We start from the raw sequence: 24625 nt of genomic DNA on the forward strand, positions 1-24625 counted from the left end.
TCCTAACAGTACCGCTAGGGTATACCGAATGTCGATTTTCAAGATATACTCGTGAAGAATATGTGTCGTATGTACCACGGTACGACGTAACGCCGAGGTGGCATGAACACACACGCACCAACAATTACCATCATTCCTCAAGAATTGAAGACTGGCACTCAGCAGTGTCCTCACAGGCACATGACCGCAAGGTCCAGTACACCGCATCACAGGGTCACGACTATATGAACGAGGGCGAGGGCTGCTCGAACAACATTTCTACCTCAAAGATATCATTATAGTACACAACCACTGGCGCCGAATCAGCCTATCTACGTCTACGTCGGTGAAATTGAAAGATATGGGGCGTACTTATATTTCCCGGGAGCCAAAGCCGTCAAAGTCAAAGCATGGAAACGAGTCAGACAAAGACCCTTACTTCCACCATAGACAGGAGCATGTTAGAGAAGGACCGCCAAAGTACTTCAGACCACAGCGCTCTTCGACCACCTCTAGGACATCGTCAAAGTCCAAGTTCGAGGCCTCAAAGCCTACTCGACAGGCAACAGAGGGAGATGCCATCCATGCTCGTATCCCAGCGGGCTTTACAATCAAACATTGGGATCCCACAGAAAAGCCGATCATTCTGCTCGGAAGTGTCTTTGACGCGAATTCCCTTGGCAAATGGATATACGACTGGACCATCTGGCATCACGGCCGTTCGAATCCCATCACCGATGTGGCTGGAGAGCTGTGGCTGCTTCTTATTAAACTTGCGGGCAAGATGAAAAGTGCAGAGGGGCGCGTTGGCCGCATTGCCGATGCTGAACTGCGAGGAATCGTGGAGCACCTCATCGACCGTGGCGGCGGGCTGTGGGACCGGCTCAGAGACCTCCTCAAAAAGTGTGAATTTCACATGGTGAAGGCCGCCAAGAGAGATGGCACAAAGACAATGGGTAGAAGAGCCGGCACCGAATTTGTCGACTCGATGTTCGGACCTGATCGCCACCTGGAGTTGACAGAGAAGATTATGAAGCAGATCAGACTTTGGAGCGAACGCTTCGACGACTACTGTGAGGAGACATTTCGTAGACCATCTCGTACCTAGATCTTTTGAAAGCACGGCGGCGGATGGTATATTTACTTATGGACGAGAGCGGGATCAAGTTCATGGTTTTCAAGTGCCTCTAGTGCCAAAGCGGAGGGGGGGAGGACATTCTGGCAAGTCCACGCTATTATGTTTCTATTGGCAGGCAGGAGTAATAAATTGGATTATGGACTTTACTGAGAAGCTGAAGCACTCGTTGACCAAGACTAAGGGGCATGGTAGGTACTTCCGCCTGTCTCGATTAACTACAGCACGCCAGCACCCCCGCAAGAGTAGCCCCCTAAACACTAGACAAACCTGGCCGCGTCGGCTGTAGAAGTTGCGCATGCTGCCCGGCTATTGCAAAGTCTCTCTACCCAGCGACAAGAGAGAGAATACCAAACACCGACCTCTTACAAGGCATGCCGTGCTTGGTGGAGCTCCCAAAGCGCCAACGAAAGTGTCGAGTTCCAGGTCCCCCTCCTCATGGTCGTAGCTTATCGGCGGTGTGGAGGCCTAATCTTGCGTAATGCCGTGATTGATCGTGAGTTTCTTCTGCATCACGAACGTCTCGTGTAGCAGCGACCACGGAGACTTGATACCTTCCTGGCTCCCTCTTACCCAGGAGTTTGGCGGTTGGTATGCAGTCATAATTCATGTAACCGTAGATGTTGCTTCTCTCGCCGCAGTTGATCTAGACGGCCTCCTGGTGCTCGTCGAAATCTTCCCTGAAGATCGCATAACGACACCACCACCATAACTACTCTGACGCGCTCGAACGCGTGTGGCGCGTCCACTCCGCAAACTCAACGAACGATCCTTACGGCCAAAGAAGCCAACGGAACGCGCTCGCGGGATCGATGAAGGAACTCTCAGCGACAGTAGGCGTTGATAGCGAGAGCACGGGACATGGACCATAAACGAAAAGGTCGGCGTGGTCAACTGCCGAAAAACAACCACAGGCGCATGTCCAAACCCGGAACATTCACCCTGGCCAGGCCCAAGTCCTACAACTAGTTCAAAGCACGGCAATGAGCTACGCGTCGGAAATAAAGACCACCCAGAGGCGTACGAGAACAAGACTGAGGCATTACTGGAGATATACCAAAAGAACATGGAGCGCATTGTAGCATTAGAGACCCAGAAATTGGGGGAAATGGAACTTTATCAAGAACAGCGCGAATTAACAAGTCAAGATGACACGAAGCTGGGCCTAGGTGGTCGTAGGCGCATCCGCGGTGAATAGCTCCTCGGCCACCACACCGGCGTCACGACCGTCGCTCCCAAAAGGCCCCGTCAATCCTAGTAGCTCAGCGTCTTAACCGTCAAATCTGTCGCAAACCGCCGTTGGGGTTGATCTCAGTCAGACCAGCGAACAGGCGAGAGATTTCCGACAGCTGAACCGTGTGCGAGGAGTGTCGAACGGTCAAGTGCCGCACAAAGGCGGCGAACGATTGATTTTGGTATGTCATCGGCGGACGGAGATGGGGCGAAAGGGCCACTGTTACAGCTGAAGATATCCTTTGAAGACGGCTTTAGTCAAATTAGTTCCGACGATGCCGCCGCCATGACGACGGTCGGTGCCAATGCCACTAGAGTAAACAAGCGAGTCGCCCCTCAGCCATGCAAGAGACATCGCCCAGCTGGCTGGACTGAGTGTTGAATTTTAGGGTCTCGATAGAATATTTCGACCAGACCTCATCAACATATTAGTTCCAGTAGCTTGAGAGTGCGTTCGGCTGCAGTTGGACGGAACTGTTAGGAGAGAGAACGCGAATAAAGCTGCCTTGGAAATCGTGGATACACAGACCTTTCCAAGGGTAGCGGTCAATCGAACCTTGGATTCCAAGAGCGTCGCAGATACTTTGTATCGCCCCCTTCTTGTAGGCCTCCTAACTGTACTATGGACCGATCATTCTCATTGTCTGAGCTCTTCACAGATATTCCCAGGGCCAGCCCGACGAAGTCAACGCCGCTGATGTCGACCCATACGCCGGTAGTCTTACCAAAATATGTGAGTTCTACAAATCCCCAATCCGTGTCTGTGTTGGACTTGTCGGTAACGGATGGCTCGACTAACGACACATCTCCAGCAGCGCTCCTGATACAAGAAAATCTTGGGTCTCCCTCGGCGACCCAAACCCTCCCAGTGGTGATATCGGTAGGGAGAGTAATTTTTGTCGTCTGATTGACAGCTTGAAGAGGTATTCTGATGACCTGACCCAGCTCCTATATTGAGGGCGATGCATGGAGCGGCATCTCAGACATATTCACCGGACACACGGAGACATTGACTGTTTGCTGTTTAACGGGACCGATCGTGCTAATGACGAGACTCTGAAGATTCTTCGATCGAATAGCAGCTGGACTTCAGTGCCTCTTTTGCCGCGGCACACATCTGGTGGGGGGAAGCTGGACACTCACTTCCCAAAACTCCACCACCTCTCCTTGCACAATGTTGTGGCTACGAGTCGAATTTTTTTCCGTTTGTCCATTGTAAAAGATCTGAAATCCCTCGCCCTTGAAAATGAAGATATCTGCACTTCCACGGGGGCTCGTGAATTACTACAAGACGCTCTTCGGTATACTTCCAAGAAGCTCCAAGGCATCACCCTGAGATCAGGATCATTTTGTATTATTAGAGCCGCTGTCGATTTATACAATGCTCCGCAGCTATATTACCTACTCTACCTGCTTTTGGATGGTGCCAATTTTTGTGGACGGTCGAGATTGGATAATTCTATCAAAGGCATTAAAGCTTCACGTTATTGCCAGGATACCTTCGTGGAATCACGTCCAGGTGGGTTGGGACTTGTTCTTTTTGACCAGCTTGTACTGAATTTCTCTCCTCACAGATCCGGCGGAGTTGCTAGTTAGGCAACCGATTCCACAGTTCCTGGGAGATCGAAAGGGGAGTATATCAGCTTCGACCACACAAGCTGATATCGCAGCCACGTGCATGTTCCTGTGGCTTCCTTGACCGCCGTTTTATGTTTGAAATTTTGCAATTTGGAGAGAGTCTCTGCTTCGATGTCTTTCTGCGATTTATTGCAGATGTGAGGCAGAAAGGCTGCTCACACGCGAACTTTTTTAAACCATGTCGGGTGCCATCCACATGACTCCTCAGTAAGCCGCGCACCTTGTCTCTGTCCGACTTGGTCGTACAGAGGGTCATCATCATCTCTCTCTGCTCGTTCATCTCTGTGGTCATGCAGTTGTTGTTGTTGCAGATGAGCCTCGTGGACTCGCTTCTGACCCGCGTCCTCGCACTTGACGCCGGACATCCTCTCGTCGCAGTAGTCGACAAGTCTTACCGTAGCCAACCCTGCACCCATCGCAGACCATCTCACTGTGCTTGCACATGTCGTTGCTTGTAGTCAGGGACCCGCTCAGCCCGCGATCACGTTTTCGAACGTGTACACCTGCAGGGGCCTGTAGATGATCGTCCTCTTGTCCATGATCATCTCCTGTTATGGATTCGTCGTAGTAGACCCAGCACTGGATCGACGAGACCGTCAACACCACCACGATCACCTTCACCAGCACAGTATAAGGCCACCACCGGCGTCTGCTTCGTCTGTAAGAACGGGTCCACGAGCATCATCCCGGGCGACAAGAGGACCGAGGAGACTCCGGCGACCACGCTCTTCGCGCGGACTGAGTGCGTCAACAGGCAGACAATCATCGTCTCGCACCACCCCGACTGCATGGGCGCCAGCATTACCATGACCGCGTCGACGATACACAAGGACCACCAGCACGACGTCAAGGAGGCGATCTTGAAGATGGCGTTCAACATCAACTTGACGGTCTACCTGGTCATCCCCGGGGACGACAACAAGGTGCCGTGGCTGAGCATCGACCTGACCAACTGCGAGCGTACACACACGAGCGAGGACACCACCGTGTAGGTGATCATGCATACCCGAGGACACCCCCATATAGGTGGATATACACATGCGTGGACACCGCCATGGAGGTAGATATACACACCAGAGGACACCACTCTGTAGGTCAACATGCACACGTAGGCGTAGCCGATCCAAACCGCCAACTGTACGAGCACCCAACCGTGACCCTCAAGATGTGCAAGATCACCTTCACCATCTGCTCCTGTTGCACGTACTCGTTCGAATTGATCGACTCGTGCCCGAACGACAACTTGTGCCTGTCCATGGCCCGCGTGTTGGATGGCCTCGTGAAGATGCACCTGCAGAGGTACGGGTTGACGATCGTGGTCGAGCCCATGACGTCCAGCACATGCCTGGACACCCAGCTGGAGTTGCACGCTGACACGCCCCTGAACATTCCGAGGCATATGCTGAGAGCCTCCAAGATCATGAACCACATGCACAGAAGCGGGTTGGCGGACATCGCCGTGGTATTGCGAGTCGCTTCCCGCGTGCGGCGCGACGAGCAAACGCGAAGTGGTGTTCTTGGTGATGTAGTAGTGGAACCAAGTAGGCAGAGACGAAACCAAGCGTATAGTATAAGGGACTATACGTAAAGCGTATAACCGAGAGGAACTGGATTATTTGTGAACGAAGCTGACGACTTCGGGTTTGGTCGTGGCGCCTCATGTGTCAAGCGACTCATAACACTTGCGTTTCTCTCGTTCCGACTTTGGTTAACCCTTGGTTAACCCTTGGTTTCCCTTCTTTCTGGTATTGGTCTTCGGAAGCAAAAGATTGAACGTCCTTTTTGAACCATGTCCAGATGGATCCATCGGGTCCCCATGATGTTGGCGGTTCCTTGTAAGTCGTTCCCCCCCCTATGTATGCACCTTTTCTTTCCAACTGTCTTTCGTAGAGCCAGTTTGTCGATCCCAAAAAGCTTTGTCTTTCCCAATCCAGGTTTGAAGCATACCTTTGGAAACATCGCGTAATATCTGGCCACATCGAGCAAATCTTTGGTATGCATGCCGGGAGAAGAACAGCCAGCGGCACAACGGATCTATCAACTCGTAACACGTGGTGACGCCTGCGAGCGGGAGGCCACACACGGGCATGCGTATCGACAGGGACCACACGGTGGCCTTCTTCACCAGCGTGGGTCAGTCCACGTACTCGGTCAAGTGGCTGGACACGGCCTTGTGCATCTGGATGACGCGGAGGCCGTCGACGACCACGCCAAGTACCAGTTGCGCACCATGCTGGGGTCCGTGCCGGTGTACGTCGTCGTGTACAAAAACACGGGCGATGATGATGATCAGCCTTGGTTTCCCCGTGTTGTTGGACCGGTATTCACAATGGCTGTGGTGGCCTCTCTGCCAGCGGTCTGATGCCTCGTGTAAGTCCACCCCCACCGTCATGGACCCTTCGACTGCTAATCCTCGCCGAAGCAGGTGAGTCAAATCGTGTTCAACAACGCCCCCCATGCAGTGTGGCCTCTTCCCATATGGAGCAACGTCAGCATCGTTTTATCCCGCGAATCAGGCGAACAAGATCCTCATTCGTGCTGGTCACCTCCATGTCGTAGAATATGAAGGTGGTGTTCGCGGTCACCTCCATGTTCATCATCCTCTTTCGCCACGGCATCCACAGTTGTGTGCTCCATGCAGGTGTCCAACCCCACCCTGAGCGTCATGGCGTTGTACTCCAAGAACAACCGCTTGATCGAGTTCGGGGTCGGCGGCAGCGCGGCGAGCAAGGGCGGGGACGACAATGAGGGCGAGATCGGGATCGGGGGGGTCGAACAGGGTCATGGAGATAATGGAGAAGCGCATGTCACAGATGGAGCTCGAGATCGAGCGCTTGAAAGCCGACGGGCCCACGGAGAGAGGCACAGGAACACCGCGAGGCTGCCGGACCCGGACGCGTTGAGGCACACCAAGTCGCTGGCGTTCAGCATGCGGAGGATGAAGACGGACACGGTCAGAGACGAGGAAACTGAGTCGTTCAGCACCGTGAACAGGACCAAGAGTGAGTCGTCCAGTAACGGCACCCTCATGGAGAACACGCCCTTCTCCACGCACCTGACCTTCATGGGCAACCGCACTGTCCTTCCCCTGCGACGGGGTCGTGTTGGTGAGCAGCCACAGAACCCTGAGGTTGAAGGAGCCCACGGTCGACCTGCTCTGTATGGACGACAAGATGTGTGCGTCCGACAACGGGGTAATGGTGCCAGTTGCGAACGGGAGCATGAACATGGAGCAGGGCACGGTGTACGAGATGGATGTCGTCAAGAGGATGGACGCGTCAAATGTCGTGCTGGTGCACCCCAGGCAGCGCGTGGCGAAGAAGATGCCCGACCCCGCGCACGTGGTTAGACGCGCCGTGGTGAGCGCGGTCAGAGACCGGTGTTCACGTTCATGCCTGACCGAGACCTATTTCGCCACATCTCGAGTAGGCCTGCCTGCCTTGCGTAGTCGGTGTTGCCGCGGAGGATGGTTTGCTTCGACTCGAGGAGAGGAGAGGAGAGGTTGCTGCGATGGTGAGGCCCTCAATGATGGACGCAGTCCTGCTGGACATCACGGCCATGTCGTTCGCCATGTGCGACCGCGTGTACACCATAGCGCAGTCGCGGGTCCAGGAGAATAGGAAGGTGATGGTCATCTTCGGCGCGGGGAGGTTCCAGGAGTGGAGGCAGATTATGGTCAGCGGGTTCTCCTACATCGCGGTCGAGCCCGAGATCAGCGTCGAGGACTTGTCCAGGCGTATGAAGAGGGCCACAATTATGCCCTGCGACTTCAAGAGGAAGTTCGACGACCAGGTGATTTCACTTTCGAAGAGGGCGACGACCGTGCTCTGGGCGAAGTGCAGGTCCAAGGTTTTCATCGACCACACTATACCCACGAGGACAATGGCGATGATGAGCATCCCGGCCGTGTTCTCGTTTAGTATCTCGTGCCACATCAAGGTTATCAACATGCTCAGGGCCGAGGGGGTGCCCCATATTCGGGTGTAGGTTCGTGCACGACGCCATGCCGGAGCTGTGGAGGGCCGTAGACTCGAACACGTACGAGATTATGGACAGGGCCGTCATCATGTCTACATGATGAACTTAATCCCGAGTGGGACGAAGTTCAAGGTGTTGTACATGTACACCTCCGCGAACACGGCCAAAACTAACATCGAGTACCTCACCATCTTCTCCGTCGAGGGCGGCTTCGGGTACGGGCAATCCCAGCCGATCACTGTCCTGTTGTAGACCGGGCAGCTGATGAGGACCACGTAGTTGTCCATGATGATGGCATCCCTCACAACCGACGTGCAGTTCTACATCACGATGGCGAGCAGCTCTCCCACGGGCAACCTAGGCGTGTCCAGCCTCTACCTCCCCCTCGGGATGGTGATCGACCTAAATACCGTGGACGGGTAGTGTTTGATCGTGGTAATGTGTCTGAGCTGTAATACACGAATAATCCCGTACGTGACCCTGACCGTCCTCACCTTCTTGCTGGTGTCCGTGAACGTCGACCTCTTCCCGCGTACAACCACGTCCCCCTTCGGGAGCCTGGGCCCGACCCTCTTCTGGTCCTCGAACGACACGACGACCGCCTTCCTGGGCTGGTGCATCCCCTTTGTCCTGAACGCCTCTATGGAATCGAACATGTTCGTCACCGCGGCCATCTCTCTGATCTCCCCCCCAAGCCCCCTCGCGAGGTTCTTCGTGCTGATGAGCATATTCGGCTTGAACTCCTTGCCGGTCACCTCGTCAATGATGCTGGGCATCTCGTCCTCCGGCACCACCGAGGTGACGGTGATGTCATACGGGAGCAGCTCCCTCGCCGTAAACTTCAGCCCGTACATGGGCCCGAGCTTGTCGCCGATTTTGAGCACCTTCGAAGCCACGTATACGACCGCGATGGGGTCCCCCGACCTGCTTATCTCCACCTCCAGCACCGTACCCTTGATGGTAATAGGCCGTCCTTGACGACCATGCCGGCCCTGACGTACCCCATGTTTCTGGGTAGGGGGTAGTAGATCAAGCGGGACTAGGAGAACATGCCGGACTCGGCCAGCTCCTTGGACACGACGTATGCGTCCTCCGTGTTTAGCGTTCTGTTGACGAACGCCGTTACGACGTACTTACCCGGAAATACGATCGGGGCCGACTCCGTGGACATCTTCGAAAGCGCGCACATGAACGGGGTCATGACGAGGGGTCTGCTCTCGCCGTTGGCCACGACCGTAGCGTCGCCCTTGACCGGCGTCAGGGACATGGCCTGCCTGGCCATCTGCACCCCCATCCCGAGGCTGGGGTCGGCGGTCCACGCGGCGAAGGGGATGGATGCACTGGACAATGGAGCCGAAGAACTGCTCGGGCTCTGACTCGCACTTGGGGAAGTACATGCTCGCGAACGTCATGGTGTCGGACATACAACAATGCCGCAGCCATTGACCAGACCGACCGAAGACGGCGACGATCCGGCATATGGAGACGAAGCGTAAGTGATCTCTTTGGCTTCTTTGGCCACGGTTGGAGTTGACATGTCGCAGCTTGGCTGAAACCACCTCTATATCGTCGTGGATAAGGGACTACCGCGTAGAAAATGGGCGGACCTACCACGCCTTGAAGGATGGCAAGTACTGGTATGCTGTCAGCATATATATGTCTCCATCACCAATTGCTTACCCTCTTGCTATAGGGGCTAGAACGATGAGGAGGCTAATCAGCACCATGATATCAGCCAAGACCTGTATCGGAAAACCCTCAACAACCGCCTCTTCCTCGAAAGTAAAATGGCTTGGACATCATGTAGTGGGACCTCCAACTCTGCTCCTTTGCGCTGGTCAGCGCGGCGGAAGAAGATATCTGCCGACGCAGAGAGAGGCCTCGACCTCGACCTCGAGTTCGACTTGAACTCAACTGGCGGTGGAGGGTCCGGTTTCTCGATCTGGCAAGTCAAGTCGCCGCAGAGCAGACATTCGAGTACCCGAGACGCCGAGCTAAAAGTGAATGAACGTGACGTTACCGATGTTTTCGACCTTCCCACCACGCCGCAGCTCGAGCGTCGCCCATGGTGGACTGTGAGTCATGGTAGCCCATATGCCCCATGCCCACGAGAAGAGAGAAAACGGGGGTCATGTATATCTCAGCAAAGGGGTCGTTGACTTGCGACGGGGCGCTAATGCAAGAGCAGGTGCGCGGACCATAAGATGATCATGGGTGTCAGTTATGGCCCGTGCACCTCCTCCCTGCATTAGCGCCCCTTAGCCAGCGCGCACAGACCTTCAGGTGTCAACGCCCAAGTCATGCCGCAAGGGACAGTTCAGACGACGAGAGATACGGTCACGTCACTGTGCTGTCCCTACCACACCCATTACAGTACAACACCACACCACACGGCACCACCAGCGAGTAATAGGGCGTGAGATATCAGTATCAGCCAAAGGACACGCCATGCACACTCTGCGTTTGGCCGCCTGCCACCCCGAAAGAAACAGCAGCCTGTCGATCGAGATGTACCACTGCGAGTACGCCGTCTACCACAAGTGCTTCAACACCGACGAGGTAGTGTACATATGCAGGGGCGGGTCTGGCGGGATGTCCATCACCAGGAACTCGTACAAATTCTGGTCCGTCCACATGGACTGGTACGGGGTCCCCGCACATGATCGTGGGCGTCTGGATCATGCGGTACCCGGTCTGTGCCTGTAGACGGTACGGGTACGAAAACCTCTAGGGTCGCGCTGACGGCTTCAGTCCGACTCTGGTAGATACACCGCATGCAACCTCGTGTCGACGGTGGCGTCCCAGCGGCTGACCGTAAACTCGGTCGCGGTCGTGCTCCCGCTCATGATCGTCGTCGTCACGATACGGACTCACGTACCTGTGCACTGGGCGACGCGCGACTAGCCGAACATGGATGTGGTGGCGAGCATCTGCCCGATCTGCGGGCGAGGACAAGAACCCAGCCACGGCCAGGTAGGAGCACGCCAGGCTGGGCTTGGACGAGCCTCCGGAGCCAGTGCTGTGCAGGTGCAAGAACATGGTGAAGATCTTGGAGTCGGTCAGCAGGAAGGTGTCGAGCACGGCTGCTGTGAGGATTTGGAAAGAGTTCTGCAACTAGCTAGCCAACCTAGTAACAAGGGGGATAAATCTGAGGATAGAGGAAGAAGGACGAACACCCGCTCTCTCTCTCTCCTTATATCATACGCTCTCCCGTAAGGGATATCGATTATCTTCCCCTTTCTCCATTGTCCTTCCTTTCTCGTACACGCCCGACATTCCTCTTACACTTTGTCTCTCTTCCTTACCTTCCCTTACGTACGGTGTCTCAGTTGCCAGGATCCTGTATCCCTTGCACCGTGCGTGTCTCGGAAGTGGCGTTAGTCCTGGCGTTGGTCTTGGTGCTGGTTCGCGAGAGCCGAGCCTTCTCCTGGGTTCAACCCATCACAGCTGCCACCACGAACGCGCCGGACAACATGACCATGGAGTCGCTCCCGCACCCGAGCGTGAACATGGTTCTAATCTATACCGTGTCGCAGAGGCCGGTCAGAGAGGTGGAGGTGAGGATGGACACGCCCCTGGCTGGCCAGGATTATGTTCGAGAAGATGGAGAGCGGGCTGTTCCCGGACGCCACCACGCCCGAGATCAGGGAGGTGGGGTGCACCTAGTGGACGGGCTCGGTGATGGAGGCCAAGGTGATCGTGAAGAAGCGTTCGAAAGATGAGGCGGTGGTGAAGGTGACGAATGGCAGGACGAGGATAGTGCCCGGGTACATCCTGGCGGTCTCGGACGAGTAGGGCTTCGACGGCGCCATCAAGAGCGTGATGTATGACGTGGACATGGTCGAGATCAGGTCCACCATGGTGATCAGAAACACGACGACCCACGTCATCGTGAGGAGGTACACCAACGATATCGAGGAGTCGTACGCGGCCGAGTTCGAGATAGAGGGCCGGACGACCAACAGCATCGTGAAGGCGATCGTGTGCACGTGCATGGGTATTGTCGGCACCATCTCGTCGATGAGAGGGGCAGTCGAGCCCGAGTTTATGAGCGACATCAGGGCCGCCGACCACATCGTGATGGACGTCCCGAGCATGAATGGGTACAAGCGGGAGTAGATGGCCAAAGCCGACGGGATGAAGGTGTACATCCTGTGCTACACGTCCGGGTACGTGGTGTGCACGACCGACCCGGAGATGACGGCGTTGTCGTGCATGGTCACGATCAACAGCACGGGCATGCCCGAGTTGACCAACAGACCCGACGTCGTGGTGGCGGAGCTGATCGCGGATGGCTCCATGGTGTACATCGACACGCTAGGCATGAACGGCAACGCGAAGCTGTCGGTGGATCTCAAGAGGTACAAGTGGCCGATCGCCACCAGGAGGCCGTACATGATCTACAGGAAAGGTGTGGGACAGGGTGCCGACCACGTTGGAGCTCGAGCTCATGGCGATCAGATCCGGAGTCCACATCAGGCGCCTGGTCGAGTCCTTCGCCGCCAAATCGAACAGCACGGCACCACCGCCACCATGCTGCTGTTGTTGACCCTGTCTCGCGAAGATGGCCCCGGTCGGCACGGCGTTGGTGGCCGCGCTGATGTTGGCGTTCTCGGGGGGCGTTGGCGCCGGTGGTCCACCCCGCGCCCGTGTCGTCGACGTCGGGTAGAGCCCCGGGCATGAAGACGTTGCGGACAGCGTTCATGTTGCCGAACAGATTCCTGGCCATGTTCGAGAACGGGATGTAGCGCTCTTCGACATATGGGGTCTTGCCCACGGGCTTGGTCAAGGTCCTGTTCTGCGGGCAGTGTGCGGCCAGATGCGAGTCCGTGGACGGGTACGACCCTGCGAAGGTGTGCGACGACGTGCCCGGGTGATGAACTTGTGCAGGGACCTGGTCAAGTTGGGGATGACGAACCTGATGCTGGACACGGGTTCCCAATATACTACGATACCGAGGACAGCCCGGGGAATATCATCAACTTCGCGCAGAGGTACGTGACTCCATGCGCAAGGAGGGACTCGCTCATGACATCGGGACGAAGAAGTCGCTGTACGCTGACACGAACATGGAGAGTCTGTCGAACATGTACCGGGGCATGAGCATCATCTGGTACTCGACCGAAAACGTGGTCAACTAGTTGAGCACGTACCTGACCATCACCGCGAGGATGTGCAACTCGGTGGTCATCTTTCGCGTGCGACACCACGAACGAGATCTTGTACCTCTGCCAGCACGAGTTCGCGGACGGGGGCATGACTAACAACGGGGCCGAGCTGTGGAACATGCACAGCCACACGGACGAGCCGATGTCAGAGGTCACCATCAAGTTCGTGGTCTGCACCGACTGCATGGACAAGAGCGACGCGGTGGGCACGTAGACGAGGCAGGTCGGCGGCGAGTGGAACCGCATATGAAAGGACAGGTTCAGGGAGACGTTGTCAAGCAGGATGCAAGGGCCTGCGCATAGACGTGAACCCGTCGTGGGCCATGGTCTTGCCGTTATACATGATGAAGGAGAGCAAGATAGTCATGACCGTGAACGCCAGACTATAGCACCTCAAGCAAGCTTGCCAATTCGACTCGGAGTAAAAAGACATATTGCTGTAACTTCGTGACGTGGGCGAATCCTGAGACCGTGTCCGGCGTCCGTTTTGAAATGATCGACGCAATACACCTTTTCTTCTCTTTCGTTATACACCGCAATGCCGAGGTTGCTGGTCAAATCTCGCTGGCAGACGCTGCAAGTAAGATGACGGGACGGGGCTTTGCATGCCATCTCCGGCTGCAAATCATAACACATTCATCGTCGATGGGTTTCAAGCACGCAGGCCGTTTCCACGAATGCCCTTTTCCTTCTCCTGTAGCCCAACCCTGGCAAGGATACACGACAGCCGACAGACAGCCTCGTGAACTTTGTGTTGTAGAGGAATTCGACATGAGCGAACTGTGCACACCATATCCAACTCTGAAAATCGATCGTAGAGTCTTCCCGCATTGGCTGTGTCGGTATACTCGACCAGGGCCAATCCGAGGATATTAGGCGCGATCTCGCCGTAGCACACTTTGTAGGAACCCGGGACCTTGACTGGTTCGTCGGCGGAGAGGTTCAAGCCGGACTGCGGTACCTGGTCAGGCCTCTCCCCGTCGTCGACGTCGAGGACACTGTAGGGCACTCTGGTGCCGGTTCGCTCGTCGACCACGGCCGAGTAGTGCAGCGCCTCAGCCACCTCAAAGGGCGACAGGCTGATCTTCCTGCCGAGCAGCCAGTAGCCGTCGTACTATCGTGAACGCGTGGGTGCTGATAGATTTGGCACAAATGGCGAGGGCGGCCGAGCCTCGATAGTTCTCGAGCACACTTTCGTTCTCAGTCCGCGGCGTGCCAGTCTCTCCCTTCTGCTCCGTATCCAATGGCCGTGCTTGAGCTTATCGGCATCCTCTTGCTTCTTGTCCCAGTCTTCGTTTTTCCAGTGATTTTCTGCGCAGCCCAGATTCCATTCTTGTGGACTGCCAATCTCAGCAAGATGGGGTGGGATTCATGATCATCCTCAGAATGCCGCCCCTAATCCCGCAGCCGGTTCCGAGTAAAGTTGGTTGGACAGGTAAGAGGCGGCCGAGAAGGAGGCGTAAATGGTATGTATCTGTCTGCCTCATTATTCTCGATTTGCCGGAGGTTGTTGCACCGGAAACCTCTTTTGTCTTCTGGCAATCCGGTAAGCTTATCCTGCTTTTGCTCTGCGAGGGCAGCCACAGACTCACACGGCCTGGTGGGGGAAGACCGCGGAGGAGAAGGAACAGAGAAAGAATGAGAGAATTCTCAGAAATCGCATAGCAGCGGACGACCCGGCCTTGTCGAGCTTGGAGCCCGCGTCGATGCGCTCGTGCGCGGCCCGACGCACCCAGTACAACGCGGCGCGGTTTAGGCAGGACTCAGTAGAGCGGTAGGATGGCTAGGATGGTCAACAGTATGAGGCCGACCGCGACGGCCAGGATGGTGCAGTTGGTCCGGTACACCGTCTGGTAGATTTGGTATTGGCCCACGGTGGTGGCGTTGTGGACGGGCGCAGTCGACGTCTGCACGTCCAGCGCCGACGCGCTTTCTGCATCGAAGAGAGGCGCCGGGGGGATTTTCCTGCAAGCAAGACGCAATTAGTATGGACGTGTCGACACATGTCTTTGTTTCACTTGCCTCCCCATTCCCTTGCTTCCCAGCTGCTTCGTCCTCCTTGTCGTGAAACTTCAAACTGATGCTCTTCACACAATGTCTCTTGTCCGAGCGCGAAGAATAACTGCGTGCATGGGTGCGTTGACCGACATTTTACAGGTAGCCACGCGCCTAATGACGACGTTGACCGTAGGTTCGATAACTTGGCATGGGACGCGTTGTTGACAGCTAGAGGCGGCCCAATGCCGCGGCTACTTTCGAACAAATCATACGCCTCGGCTCGCTCATTCGAGTGACAGCCCTCACCACCCCAGTCCACTCGCAACTTTACACGATACTTCCTCTTCATTTCAGCGACAAGACGGGACGGTGTCGAGCTTCATGTACGAGGCTCGATACAGCAGGACTAGTGGGCAAGTCGAAGTTCCAATGCAACACGAAAGAGTCTTTTCAGCCCGTTGTCCAGCCCGCGTTAACACTTCCCAACAGACCCTCGAACTGTCTCTCAGGCCTTCTTTTCAACTTTACCCGCAACCTGCGTTCTCGACTCCATGCCCTCTACCGTGTGTCGGCTGCTGTCTCCTCCTTCCACCCCGTCGTCTGTACCGGAAAAGCCTTCCTTCGTTAACCCACCCTCACCTTAACATCGATCTTCCGCGCCATCTGAGCAACCCGCGCCGCCAACCTCTGGGACACGCTCGTATCATGACAAGATATACTCCCAACCAGGCGACAAGGAGAAGCCTCTGTTTGTCTCCAAGGAGCTGGATCGGTGGGTCGCATGCCCATGCCCAGGATGCGGAAAGGCAACGCGTTTCCCCTTCTACGACTCCGACCAACGTCTGAAAGAACTATTGCGAGACGACCGCACCAACATCAATTTTCTACCCTGCACAACACACTATCTCCTGGCGGACAATCACCGGTTATGTCCCACAAGTATAGATTGCCTCAGAGCAAGCCAGGAGAAGAGGTGGAAGCGTCTCGTGCGGTCACCTGTGAGATAGCAGGGTATTGCTCGCTGAGCCATTGAAAAGACTTTGGAACAACCGTGGTGGCGGTGGGCGCAGACCCAAGCGATAGAGGTTGAAGTCGGTGAAAAAGAGGGTATACGAAGTTGCTACCTCTCGAGCTTCACATGCGGAGGGCGCAGGCCGGAGATGCGCAGGGATCAAGGCGCGTGCTCTATAGAAACCACCTCTGCTTGAATGTAAAACCATGTTTATTGTGGGATTGATGATGAGAACATGTAGCTCGTCATGCTCGTGATGCTGTACCTCATCATGAATCGAAAATATGATCACGAACAACTACTTGTCCCCGTACACTTAGATCTACACGCTCGTGTACCTACCCAGCAACATGTGTGACTCGGCCATTGGTACTGCCCGGGCAACAACCTCAGAGGCGTGTTGTGGAAAGACTGCCTGTTCAAGATGGCCTGGAACTGCAACAAGAACGCGAACGAGTAGTCGAAGTTCATCATGTACTTGAGGATGTAGATGATCGTGTACTGCAACAGGTGCGTGGCCAACGACAAGCCCTGGAACAACACATTTGTGGCACACCGACACCGTCGTGCAGAAGTACGCGAAGAAGCGCATGTATGGAATCATCAACGTGTCACCAGTCCAGTCCGTATGTAACTCCATCTTCACCAACATAACGTGGATCGAGAGCATGGAGACACGTGTGCCTGTGCAACGTCATGGTCGAGAGCAACAAGATGTACGAGATCACCTACAGGTACATCTACAGCAAGAGAGCAACAGGAACATCCACAGCAACACAGAAACAGGTATGTAACCTCCACAGCACCAGGTATGAAGTACCCACGGCAACAGGGACATCCACAGCAATAGGAATGTAACACCCCATAGCAACAGGAATATTACACTCCCACAGCAACAGGAATGTAACACACATAGCAACAGGTATGTAGCATCCACGGCAACAGGAATGGCACTCCCACAGCAACAGGAATGCAACCTCCATAGCAACAGGTATATAACCTCCACAGCAACAGGACAACGGACGTGGCCCCGGAAAGGTTGTACATGCTGATGGTGACCGATACCCTGCCCTACAGCAGGAACATGGGCATACACACCAGCACGTTCTGTGACGGCCTCAGATGCGTGTACCACCGCGTGTACAAGGACGCCTTCGATGCCATCGTCATGCCCGAGTCCAGGATCGTGTTGGGTAATCGCGAGGTTGATCGGGCGCGCAACCATCTCGAGGGGCGGCGACAACACGTCCGAGTACCCCGTCATCAGCATTGCGGGCGACGTGTTTCCGTCCATCTTCAGGGCCGTGGATAAGGAGAAGGCGCGGTACTCGTACGTGAACTTGATATGCAACCCCGAGGTGATCATGGACATGAAGATGAGGCTGGTTGCGGACACACACTGGTTCACGTACACCGAGAGTGACGTGGACATCAGCAGGAACGGGATTGCGGTCAAGCTCTGACCATGTTGATGTCGCTGTCCACGCGCACAAACTCGAGGCAGAGCTGACCGGGCACCACACCGTCTGCCGGAACATCGACAAGTACATGTGCATCCACATGGTGCTGTACACGATAGCGAACATGTTCTCGGGGGTGATCACGATGGTGGAGATGCGATCCAGCGTGATCACGAGGAGGAGCGTGTCCGGGTGCGCGGACAAGGTGGTGATCGTGCCCAACTGTATGATCATATATGCGCGACGCGGAGTTGAACAGTAACGTGGAGTGTCAAGTTCAGCAACGGACTTTGGGGCTCTTGAGTACCTCTTTGCCACCGAGTCCTTGGTTGATGGAAACGGCGCCAACTCGATGGTCATTGTGCTACCGAGTCATTGTGCTACCGAGTCATTGTGCTACCGAGTCATTGTGCTACCGAGTCATTGTGCTACCGAGTCATTGTGCTACCGAGTCCTTGGTTGATGGAGTGGGAGGTCTCTTGGAGCTTTATCGTTTCGCACAGCGCCAACTCGAGTGCCACCGAGTCCTTGGTTGATGGAAATAGTGGGAGTTCGATGTATGTCGAGCCCGCTCTTCAGCTGTAAAAGTAGGCTCGCCCCACAAGTTCGTGGTGGTTGAAGATGACGCGAAGTGAGAAAGAAGAAAAGGTCGGTCTTTAAATGAGTTCTGAAAGTGGGTCCTGTCGAACGCGTAGGAGTGAGAAAACAATAAGTAAACCACAGAGGACCATAAAAGGTCGGTCTTTCATGAGTGTGTCCTGTCGATGTTCGAGAATAGAATCCCACGCGTGGAAGTGAGAAAATGATGAGTAAATCACAGAAGACTAAAAGGTCCTCGGTCTTTCATGGGTTCTGGAAGTGTGTCCTGTCGATATTCGAGAAGAGAAATCCCACGCCTGGAGAAAGGAAGAGGAAACCAAGCCAGATACCCGCAGATCAATGGTCAATCGAGAGCGACTGCGCAGACATGAACGTGGAGATGTGCACGATCTGATGAGGTACAGGAACTCCATCATGTACGCCGACAACATGAACCACCTGCGCATGTACACCGAGTCGAACATGATCGTCTGCGTGGCCGTGACCAAGTTGATCGTCACGGGGGTCGACACGGTCACCTTCAGGTTGCTGCACGCGATGGAGAACCCGGAGTAGAAGATGACGATCGTCCCGCACATGGCTCGAAAACGGACCGCAGCAAGTACACTGACAGACCGAGTTCATGCACTCGCATTGGATCAGGTACTTCATCACCGACGTGGTCATGAACGCTCCGATCGTGCCGCAGTTGCCACTGCTCGCGCGCGACGCCTCAACCACAAACGAGAGGCTGTTGGCGATGAGGAGCGCCGCCAGCGTGGATTGCAATACCATTCCTCAACGGTACTCGCTGTAAAGCCAGCTTGGCAGTAGTAAGGGCGGCAGAGGCCTAGGATCCCAGCGGACCACAGCTAATTGATCGTTGTTCCTACTCTTGTGTCAATCCTACTCTTGTGTCCATATCGTTCGCTGTTGTAGGGGGAGAGGGTCGGATCGTACTGTGGCACACCATTGTAGTTAGTAAGTGTCTCATGATCGAGGACTGGGTACGTACGATTGATGATGGTGGCGATGGTGATTAGTAGAAGGAAAAACTTCAAGCGGCGAAAAGTCTTCGCTTTTGTTATAATCTCGACATACAGAAGTGCCAAGAGTATCGTCGTGATACACACCCAATCTGATTCACATTAGCATTGTATACAGTATCAAGAATCACGCTGAGCGCCGCCAGGCACTTCGACGCGGATGGGGGCGTGGTCACGGGCTTGAACCACAGCGCGGAGACGGACGCGAACGAGTCCGCGCGCGGAGAGATGTACTCGACGTGCACGCAGGTCCCGATCGTCGGTCACGGCACGAACCTGTCGAGGATCAAGGACGAGGCATCCTCTTCATCTTCACTTTCTTTAGATAGTGTAAATCCCCCCATCCGCAATGGGAAAAGCCAGGCTGGTAGTGGTGGCAGTAGTGTTGATACTCGCAAGATCACGCGTGGTGGGAGGACACGAGCTCCCCGCCCCCTCCTCACTAATTGTATCAAAGCTGACGTGACCTCGGTACGTAAAGCGACAACTAGCTCTAGCAGTCGCAGCTCTTCTGGATCCGAAACCCGCGTCAAACCATCCCCTGGACCGACTGCTCCAGCAAGGTCTTCCTCTTCGAAGCTTAGTACTCCTAGTGAGTCCCATTCCACTCTGACTGCGGATCGGAACCTTCCCCTCAGAACAGTGACCATGACTAACAGGACTATAGCTCTCAAATCTACCCTGAAGTCTACCTCCAAGTCTCCCAAGTAGGATACCGTCGACATCTCCTCTGATTCTGACGACTATAAAAGTGATACTGGAGAAGAAGAGGAAGAGGAAGAGGATAGCATAACTGATTTATATATCGATGAGGACACGACCGGTGAAGACAACATCGACGATAAAATCACTATGGCCATATCACCATCAAGTCTAATATCCACCAACTCCGACAGTCCGAAACCCGCCTGAAAGCGTATGAGGTCGAGAAGGACACGTATGACAAGAAGGTGGCCAGAGACAACAAACGCAGGGCGAAGGCGGAGTCCCAGAAGAGAGCCAGGAACGGTTCATTGACGCCCATAAGTGCAAGGCAGCGCAGACAGTTGAATGCTCGGTTGAAAGAACTTGGCTCCCCATCTCACCAGGCTTGAGCGGGAGCATAAGATAAATTCAGGTACTCGGTACATAATTGTCTCTACTGCACCCTATGCAGTTGTGTCTGTGCGCGACCCCGACCAAGCCCCCGAACCCGTATCTGCTCGCGTCTGCCAACTCGTATGCGCGATATGGCCCAGCCACGGTCTGCACGAACATCGCAGTGGTCGGTTTTACTTGTGCTGGCTAATGATGTTCTTCCTGTTCTGTTCACTGATGCCGTCTTCTGTTCAAGCCATTCCGCCACCGACTGCACCTTTCGAACCGCTCTCCCCTGTCCAACTTCACCAAGGCAGACTCAACAGGAGGTGGTTAGTACGCAGCACGTACATTCTGTAGCTTTCCCGCCCTTGGTAGTGCTTGGGGTGCAAAACCAAATGGACTGGTACGGTCATGTTCCTGTTGTCAGAGGATAAGACGTGCACACTATCGTAAATGGGGAATATGTGGTCACATTTCCTCCCGAAAGCGAAAGAAAGAAACGGCGCAAACAAATCCAAAGCGGGAAGACGTAGATTGCGGAGTATGAACAGTAATTAGTCTTTGCAATCTTTCTGAATTGAATATGACTTTGTACATGGACCAGCCAGTTGTGGCATAATGCTGCAATCAATGTAGAACATGATCCATCAAGCACTTTTTCTGACGCTGAGCTGAGTGCTTTGGGGGGCATGCTGTTTGCTCAGCTTGATGGATCGCATACGTGATCACATCGATTGCAGAGGGATCAGACCTGCACCCAAGTTCAACGTCGAGCGTGAACTGTACTTGTAGCTTCGCCGGGAAATCAGTGGTATTGGATTCTCCACTTCATTTCACGGGTGCTTGTACTTTTCTCCAGCAAATTCTCTAGAAGACTCGTCGCTATGGTGGCGGGATGCTGCAGCGGGTGGAGGCCAATTTGTTGTGTTCTTTAGCCCGTTGCACGACGGTGCAGTCGAGGTTCAGACGCAGCTGCAGGGTCCAGATTGTGCCTTGCAATCCAAGTACCTCTTCGATAGGGACACACGAGGAGGAGATATATGGTGTCTCGGGCTGCACGCTTCGGTCAGGCGAGGCAAGGCAAAGCAAGGCAACGTCTGGGTGGTCTTCTTCCGGAAAGACATCTTGATAAAACCGCTGGATGGATCAGGCCTCAAGCATGACGGTTTATGTCAAGAACACCGACTTTGAACAGTTCGTGGGATCACCGTGCCAATGCTGTCATCACCGCATCTTCAATCTCGGAGCCACACTGAAGGTGTTATTCGGCAAAAGTGCGATTGACTGGTGGATGATAGTGTGACGATCACAGAGACCGTTCCTGTCTCGCAAAGGGACTTTAGGGGTCAAGCCGGCATAAACTGCGCAAGGAGAAGAAATTTCACATCTCTTCGGACAAAGAAAACAAGCAGCTGCTCGAAAACTGTCCTTTATAAACCTGCTTGTCCTGTTGGTTATTGACGAATCCAATGCCTTTTCCATACTTCTGAAGACGAAACCAGAAACTGCCACTGCGTGGTCTTTCCATCTTCATGGCCAGCAGTCTGCCATCAAAACCTGGAATCCTGTACAATACTGTAGCTGTGATGATTTGAGTCGAATCGACGACAGATTCAAGACCGCTATTATAGAAGTTTCTTGTCTAGTCTTTTGGACAGGCGGATCCCCCCGAGCTCGCTCGACGTTGGGCAGAACGACATGACTTGTTGACACTGACTTTGGCGATGGGTACTCTGTACAGCGATCGCAATACAAACACTCCGAGATCCGGCAAATCTTCCAAAGAGTGTTCCAAATCTATGAATGCCGCTTCCGGTCGATTGCCGTCGAGCTATCGTTGTCACAAAACCTCCTCTTAACATCCGCAGCAAGACAAAACAGTCCAACTGCCGAGATCTCAAAGAACGGATTCTGAAGGGAGCTATCGGTGGCGGTGGCGGCACGGTGCGCATAAAGTATGTTCATCATGTATTATTGCAAGGATAAGATTTTCGATATCGAACCCGGCCGGTCGGTGAGTCGAGTGCGTGGTACGCACTTCAGGACCATCCTAGTGAAGGGACTTGGAGCTTCTGAATGTGCGGCTGTGGAAATTCGAAGTGCGGTCGGAGCGGTGCGGAAGTGGGCGCCAGCAAAACAGTCGCCGAGTAATACATGCAAGACAAGGGGAAGCAGCCACAGACGACGTAACTATGGTGCCAGTTGAAGCTCAGGGAAAGGAAGACGATATGCCGCAACCCGTAGAGCTAAAAATAATTAGCATGAGAAATGTATTGAGCAGGAGATCCAACAGACGAAGGAGTTAGATGGCGAGGGAACGCGACCAGGAGTAAAGCTGGAGTTAGATCCACCCGAAGAGAAGAGCAAGGGAAAGTAGAATCAGAGAGAGAGAGAGCCATAGTTCGCTCGCGGGCAGAATGTGGCGAAGCGGAAGCGACTGGAGGTAGAGTAGAAAGCTGCAGAGCAGAAAGCTGTAGAGGAGAAGAGAAAGGTAAAATTGAAGCAGATGGAGCAACATCGGGGGCAAACTCGAAAAACGGAAGAGGTGAAGCGGATGCAAGCAGAGCTGGACCAGGGAAATCCTCAGAAGAAAGAAGCTGAGTGAAAGCGACTGGAGCTGGGACAGCGGAAAATTCAAGAAAAGAAAGAGGGTGAGGGGGGAGCAACTGAAACCACAATGACGGATAGCTCGAGGAAGAGGGAAGCCAAGATGGAGCGCGTCGAATTGCGATGCATCCAGGGAAAACCATAGGCGGGTAGAGGCCCGTGATGAAGCCAGTCATACTCTCCGAACCGGTGTGAAGCCGAGAAATTACCGCCGGGAAGCCCCAACGATGCTGCAAACCACTCGTCCCTAACATCGGGCTATGATGTCCAGTGTGTCACTCTACCTTGGCCTTCTCGCGACGAGGAATTGGGGGAGGTTAGGGACTAATTATTAGGAATTTATAGCCTGTGACTGAGGACTGCAGTTTTCGAATCTGCCGGCGGTGCTCTTTAACCGGTCGACCTGGCCACTATCGGTGTCAAGGCATCTGTTGTGCTTTACCGTCCTGCGAGTGCGTTGTTCGTGCTCTTGGAAGATTATCTCTGTCCACGACGAGGTCCAAGGACAAGGTCCAAATATCATTGTACGGTTTGACAAACGCGCATTCTCCTTGCTTGCACTGTCAAATCTGCCCAATCCATTCGCCAGTCTCCATTTCAGACTGAAGTTCTGGAGTTGACGCAGCCCCGAACTATACAAATCCTCCACTTTGAAAAAAGTATCAACATTCCCTTCCTTGCAGTATCTGAAAGATCAGTCCTTACTCTTCTCCCACAACTCCGTGTCACTCCATGGCAAACTTCTCGGAAGGACGGCTCCATGTGACACTTGCAGCAATCTTGACTTGTACCAAATATTCCATCCTCACAACCCTCGACTTGCCCGCCGAAAGCAAGACCGTACGTCCCCGAACACTCATGGAGCTGCGATCTGACTCGAAATGAGGCCTGCCTGCGGATCCTGGCTATACGCAGTGCCTGAAAGGTTACTGAGGGGTTGGATACAAGCTCGAGGCGATATGCGTCCCATATATCGCCCACCACCTACAGGCGAAGGTATCCACCGTCTCGGACTCTGAGCCGCAGTTTTGAGGCCTGGAAAATTGAACAGATGGTACTTCAAACGTTCTGATAGCATCTTACCAATACAAAATACAGTTGCTGCCGGTTGTGGTCTATGTGCGTTAGTGTATGATGCGTTCAAACTTAAACATGCAGTTGCAGCACGAGAGGTTGGCGACCTTTCCAATCATTCTGGCACCCGGTGCGACGATCGAAGACGAACGAAACGATCCTCCTCGGTGTTCACCCTACTCAGAAACAGTCTTTTTGAGCCCTGAAGACGGATTGTTGAAGCTCTGCAAACGCAACATCGGTATCGAAAAAGGTGTGTCATGACTGGCACTAGGCTTTGACATGGGTCGGGTCGGGTCGGGTTTAAGGGGTAGTTGACCCGATCCGTCGGGTTATTGGGCTGGCTTAGGGGCCGACAATTAGCAGCATAGCAGCACCATGTTGATATTCAGCAGAAAATGGCGGAAGCACCGACCGCGGTCTCGCAATGGATTTCATTGTGGTTATATATTCCCTAGAGTCTGTCTCTTGACGAGTCCTGCTGGCAAGGATTACCACACACCACACACCACACACCACACACCACACACCATACCGATCAGTCACCTTTTTCGATGAGAGTATATCCCTATATCTGGCGTGTCAGTCACAGAGTGCTCTCTTAGGCCAATTGTGATCGCAAATCGAGACATCGACAT

General features: G+C 54.2%; 10 protein-coding genes across 10 annotated transcripts; 7 read left to right on the plus strand and 3 right to left on the minus strand.

Moving 5' to 3' along the window:
- Nucleotides 1–340: 340 nt before the first annotated feature.
- On the plus strand, nucleotides 341–1087 carry Z517_09308 (uncharacterized protein; the record flags this gene model as incomplete). Its single annotated transcript, XM_013425218.1, has 1 exon — nucleotides 341–1087. One exon carries the CDS (start codon nucleotides 341–343, stop codon nucleotides 1085–1087), a length of 747 nt encoding a protein of 248 aa, XP_013280672.1.
- Nucleotides 1088–4791: 3704 nt separating this feature from the next.
- Z517_09309 (uncharacterized protein) lies at nucleotides 4792–4977 on the plus strand (the record flags this gene model as incomplete). Its single annotated transcript, XM_013425219.1, has 1 exon — nucleotides 4792–4977. The coding sequence occupies one exon, from the start codon at nucleotides 4792–4794 to the stop codon at nucleotides 4975–4977; it is 186 nt and encodes a 61-aa protein (XP_013280673.1).
- Nucleotides 4978–6650: 1673 nt separating this feature from the next.
- On the plus strand, nucleotides 6651–7972 carry Z517_09310 (uncharacterized protein; the record flags this gene model as incomplete). The annotated part of the gene is made up of 2 exons (XM_013425220.1): nucleotides 6651–7329; nucleotides 7434–7972. The coding sequence occupies 2 exons, from the start codon at nucleotides 6651–6653 to the stop codon at nucleotides 7970–7972; spliced, it is 1218 nt and encodes a 405-aa protein (XP_013280674.1).
- Nucleotides 7973–8055: 83 nt separating this feature from the next.
- On the minus strand, nucleotides 8056–8969 carry Z517_09311 (uncharacterized protein; the record flags this gene model as incomplete). The annotated part of the gene is made up of 3 exons (XM_013425221.1): nucleotides 8056–8283; nucleotides 8374–8847; nucleotides 8916–8969. 3 exons carry the CDS (start codon nucleotides 8967–8969, stop codon nucleotides 8056–8058), a joined length of 756 nt encoding a protein of 251 aa, XP_013280675.1.
- A 43-nt stretch (nucleotides 8970–9012) lies between these two features.
- On the plus strand, nucleotides 9013–9339 carry Z517_09312 (uncharacterized protein; the record flags this gene model as incomplete). The annotated part of the gene is made up of 1 exon (XM_013425222.1): nucleotides 9013–9339. The coding sequence occupies one exon, from the start codon at nucleotides 9013–9015 to the stop codon at nucleotides 9337–9339; it is 327 nt and encodes a 108-aa protein (XP_013280676.1).
- Nucleotides 9340–9393: 54 nt separating this feature from the next.
- On the plus strand, nucleotides 9394–10867 carry Z517_09313 (uncharacterized protein; the record flags this gene model as incomplete). Its single annotated transcript, XM_013425223.1, has 4 exons — nucleotides 9394–9455; nucleotides 9508–9600; nucleotides 9699–10038; nucleotides 10715–10867. The coding sequence occupies 4 exons, from the start codon at nucleotides 9394–9396 to the stop codon at nucleotides 10865–10867; spliced, it is 648 nt and encodes a 215-aa protein (XP_013280677.1).
- A 758-nt stretch (nucleotides 10868–11625) lies between these two features.
- Nucleotides 11626–12039, minus strand: Z517_09314 (uncharacterized protein; the record flags this gene model as incomplete). Its single annotated transcript, XM_013425224.1, has 1 exon — nucleotides 11626–12039. The coding sequence occupies one exon, from the start codon at nucleotides 12037–12039 to the stop codon at nucleotides 11626–11628; it is 414 nt and encodes a 137-aa protein (XP_013280678.1).
- A 43-nt stretch (nucleotides 12040–12082) lies between these two features.
- Nucleotides 12083–13104, plus strand: Z517_09315 (uncharacterized protein; the record flags this gene model as incomplete). The annotated part of the gene is made up of 4 exons (XM_013425225.1): nucleotides 12083–12565; nucleotides 12633–12800; nucleotides 12854–12957; nucleotides 13041–13104. 4 exons carry the CDS (start codon nucleotides 12083–12085, stop codon nucleotides 13102–13104), a joined length of 819 nt encoding a protein of 272 aa, XP_013280679.1.
- Nucleotides 13105–13783: 679 nt separating this feature from the next.
- On the minus strand, nucleotides 13784–17961 carry Z517_09316 (uncharacterized protein; the record flags this gene model as incomplete). Its single annotated transcript, XM_013425226.1, has 6 exons — nucleotides 13784–14245; nucleotides 14324–14471; nucleotides 14724–14914; nucleotides 14943–15096; nucleotides 17236–17600; nucleotides 17653–17961. The coding sequence occupies 6 exons, from the start codon at nucleotides 17959–17961 to the stop codon at nucleotides 13784–13786; spliced, it is 1629 nt and encodes a 542-aa protein (XP_013280680.1).
- A 654-nt stretch (nucleotides 17962–18615) lies between these two features.
- On the plus strand, nucleotides 18616–18997 carry Z517_09317 (uncharacterized protein; the record flags this gene model as incomplete). The annotated part of the gene is made up of 2 exons (XM_013425227.1): nucleotides 18616–18752; nucleotides 18844–18997. The coding sequence occupies 2 exons, from the start codon at nucleotides 18616–18618 to the stop codon at nucleotides 18995–18997; spliced, it is 291 nt and encodes a 96-aa protein (XP_013280681.1).
- Nucleotides 18998–24625: the final 5628 nt, after the last annotated feature.

The sequence above is a fragment of the Fonsecaea pedrosoi genome (assembly GCF_000835455.1).
Source record: "Fonsecaea pedrosoi CBS 271.37 unplaced genomic scaffold supercont1.6, whole genome shotgun sequence".
In the NCBI taxonomy this organism is placed as follows: domain Eukaryota; kingdom Fungi; phylum Ascomycota; class Eurotiomycetes; order Chaetothyriales; family Herpotrichiellaceae; genus Fonsecaea; species Fonsecaea pedrosoi.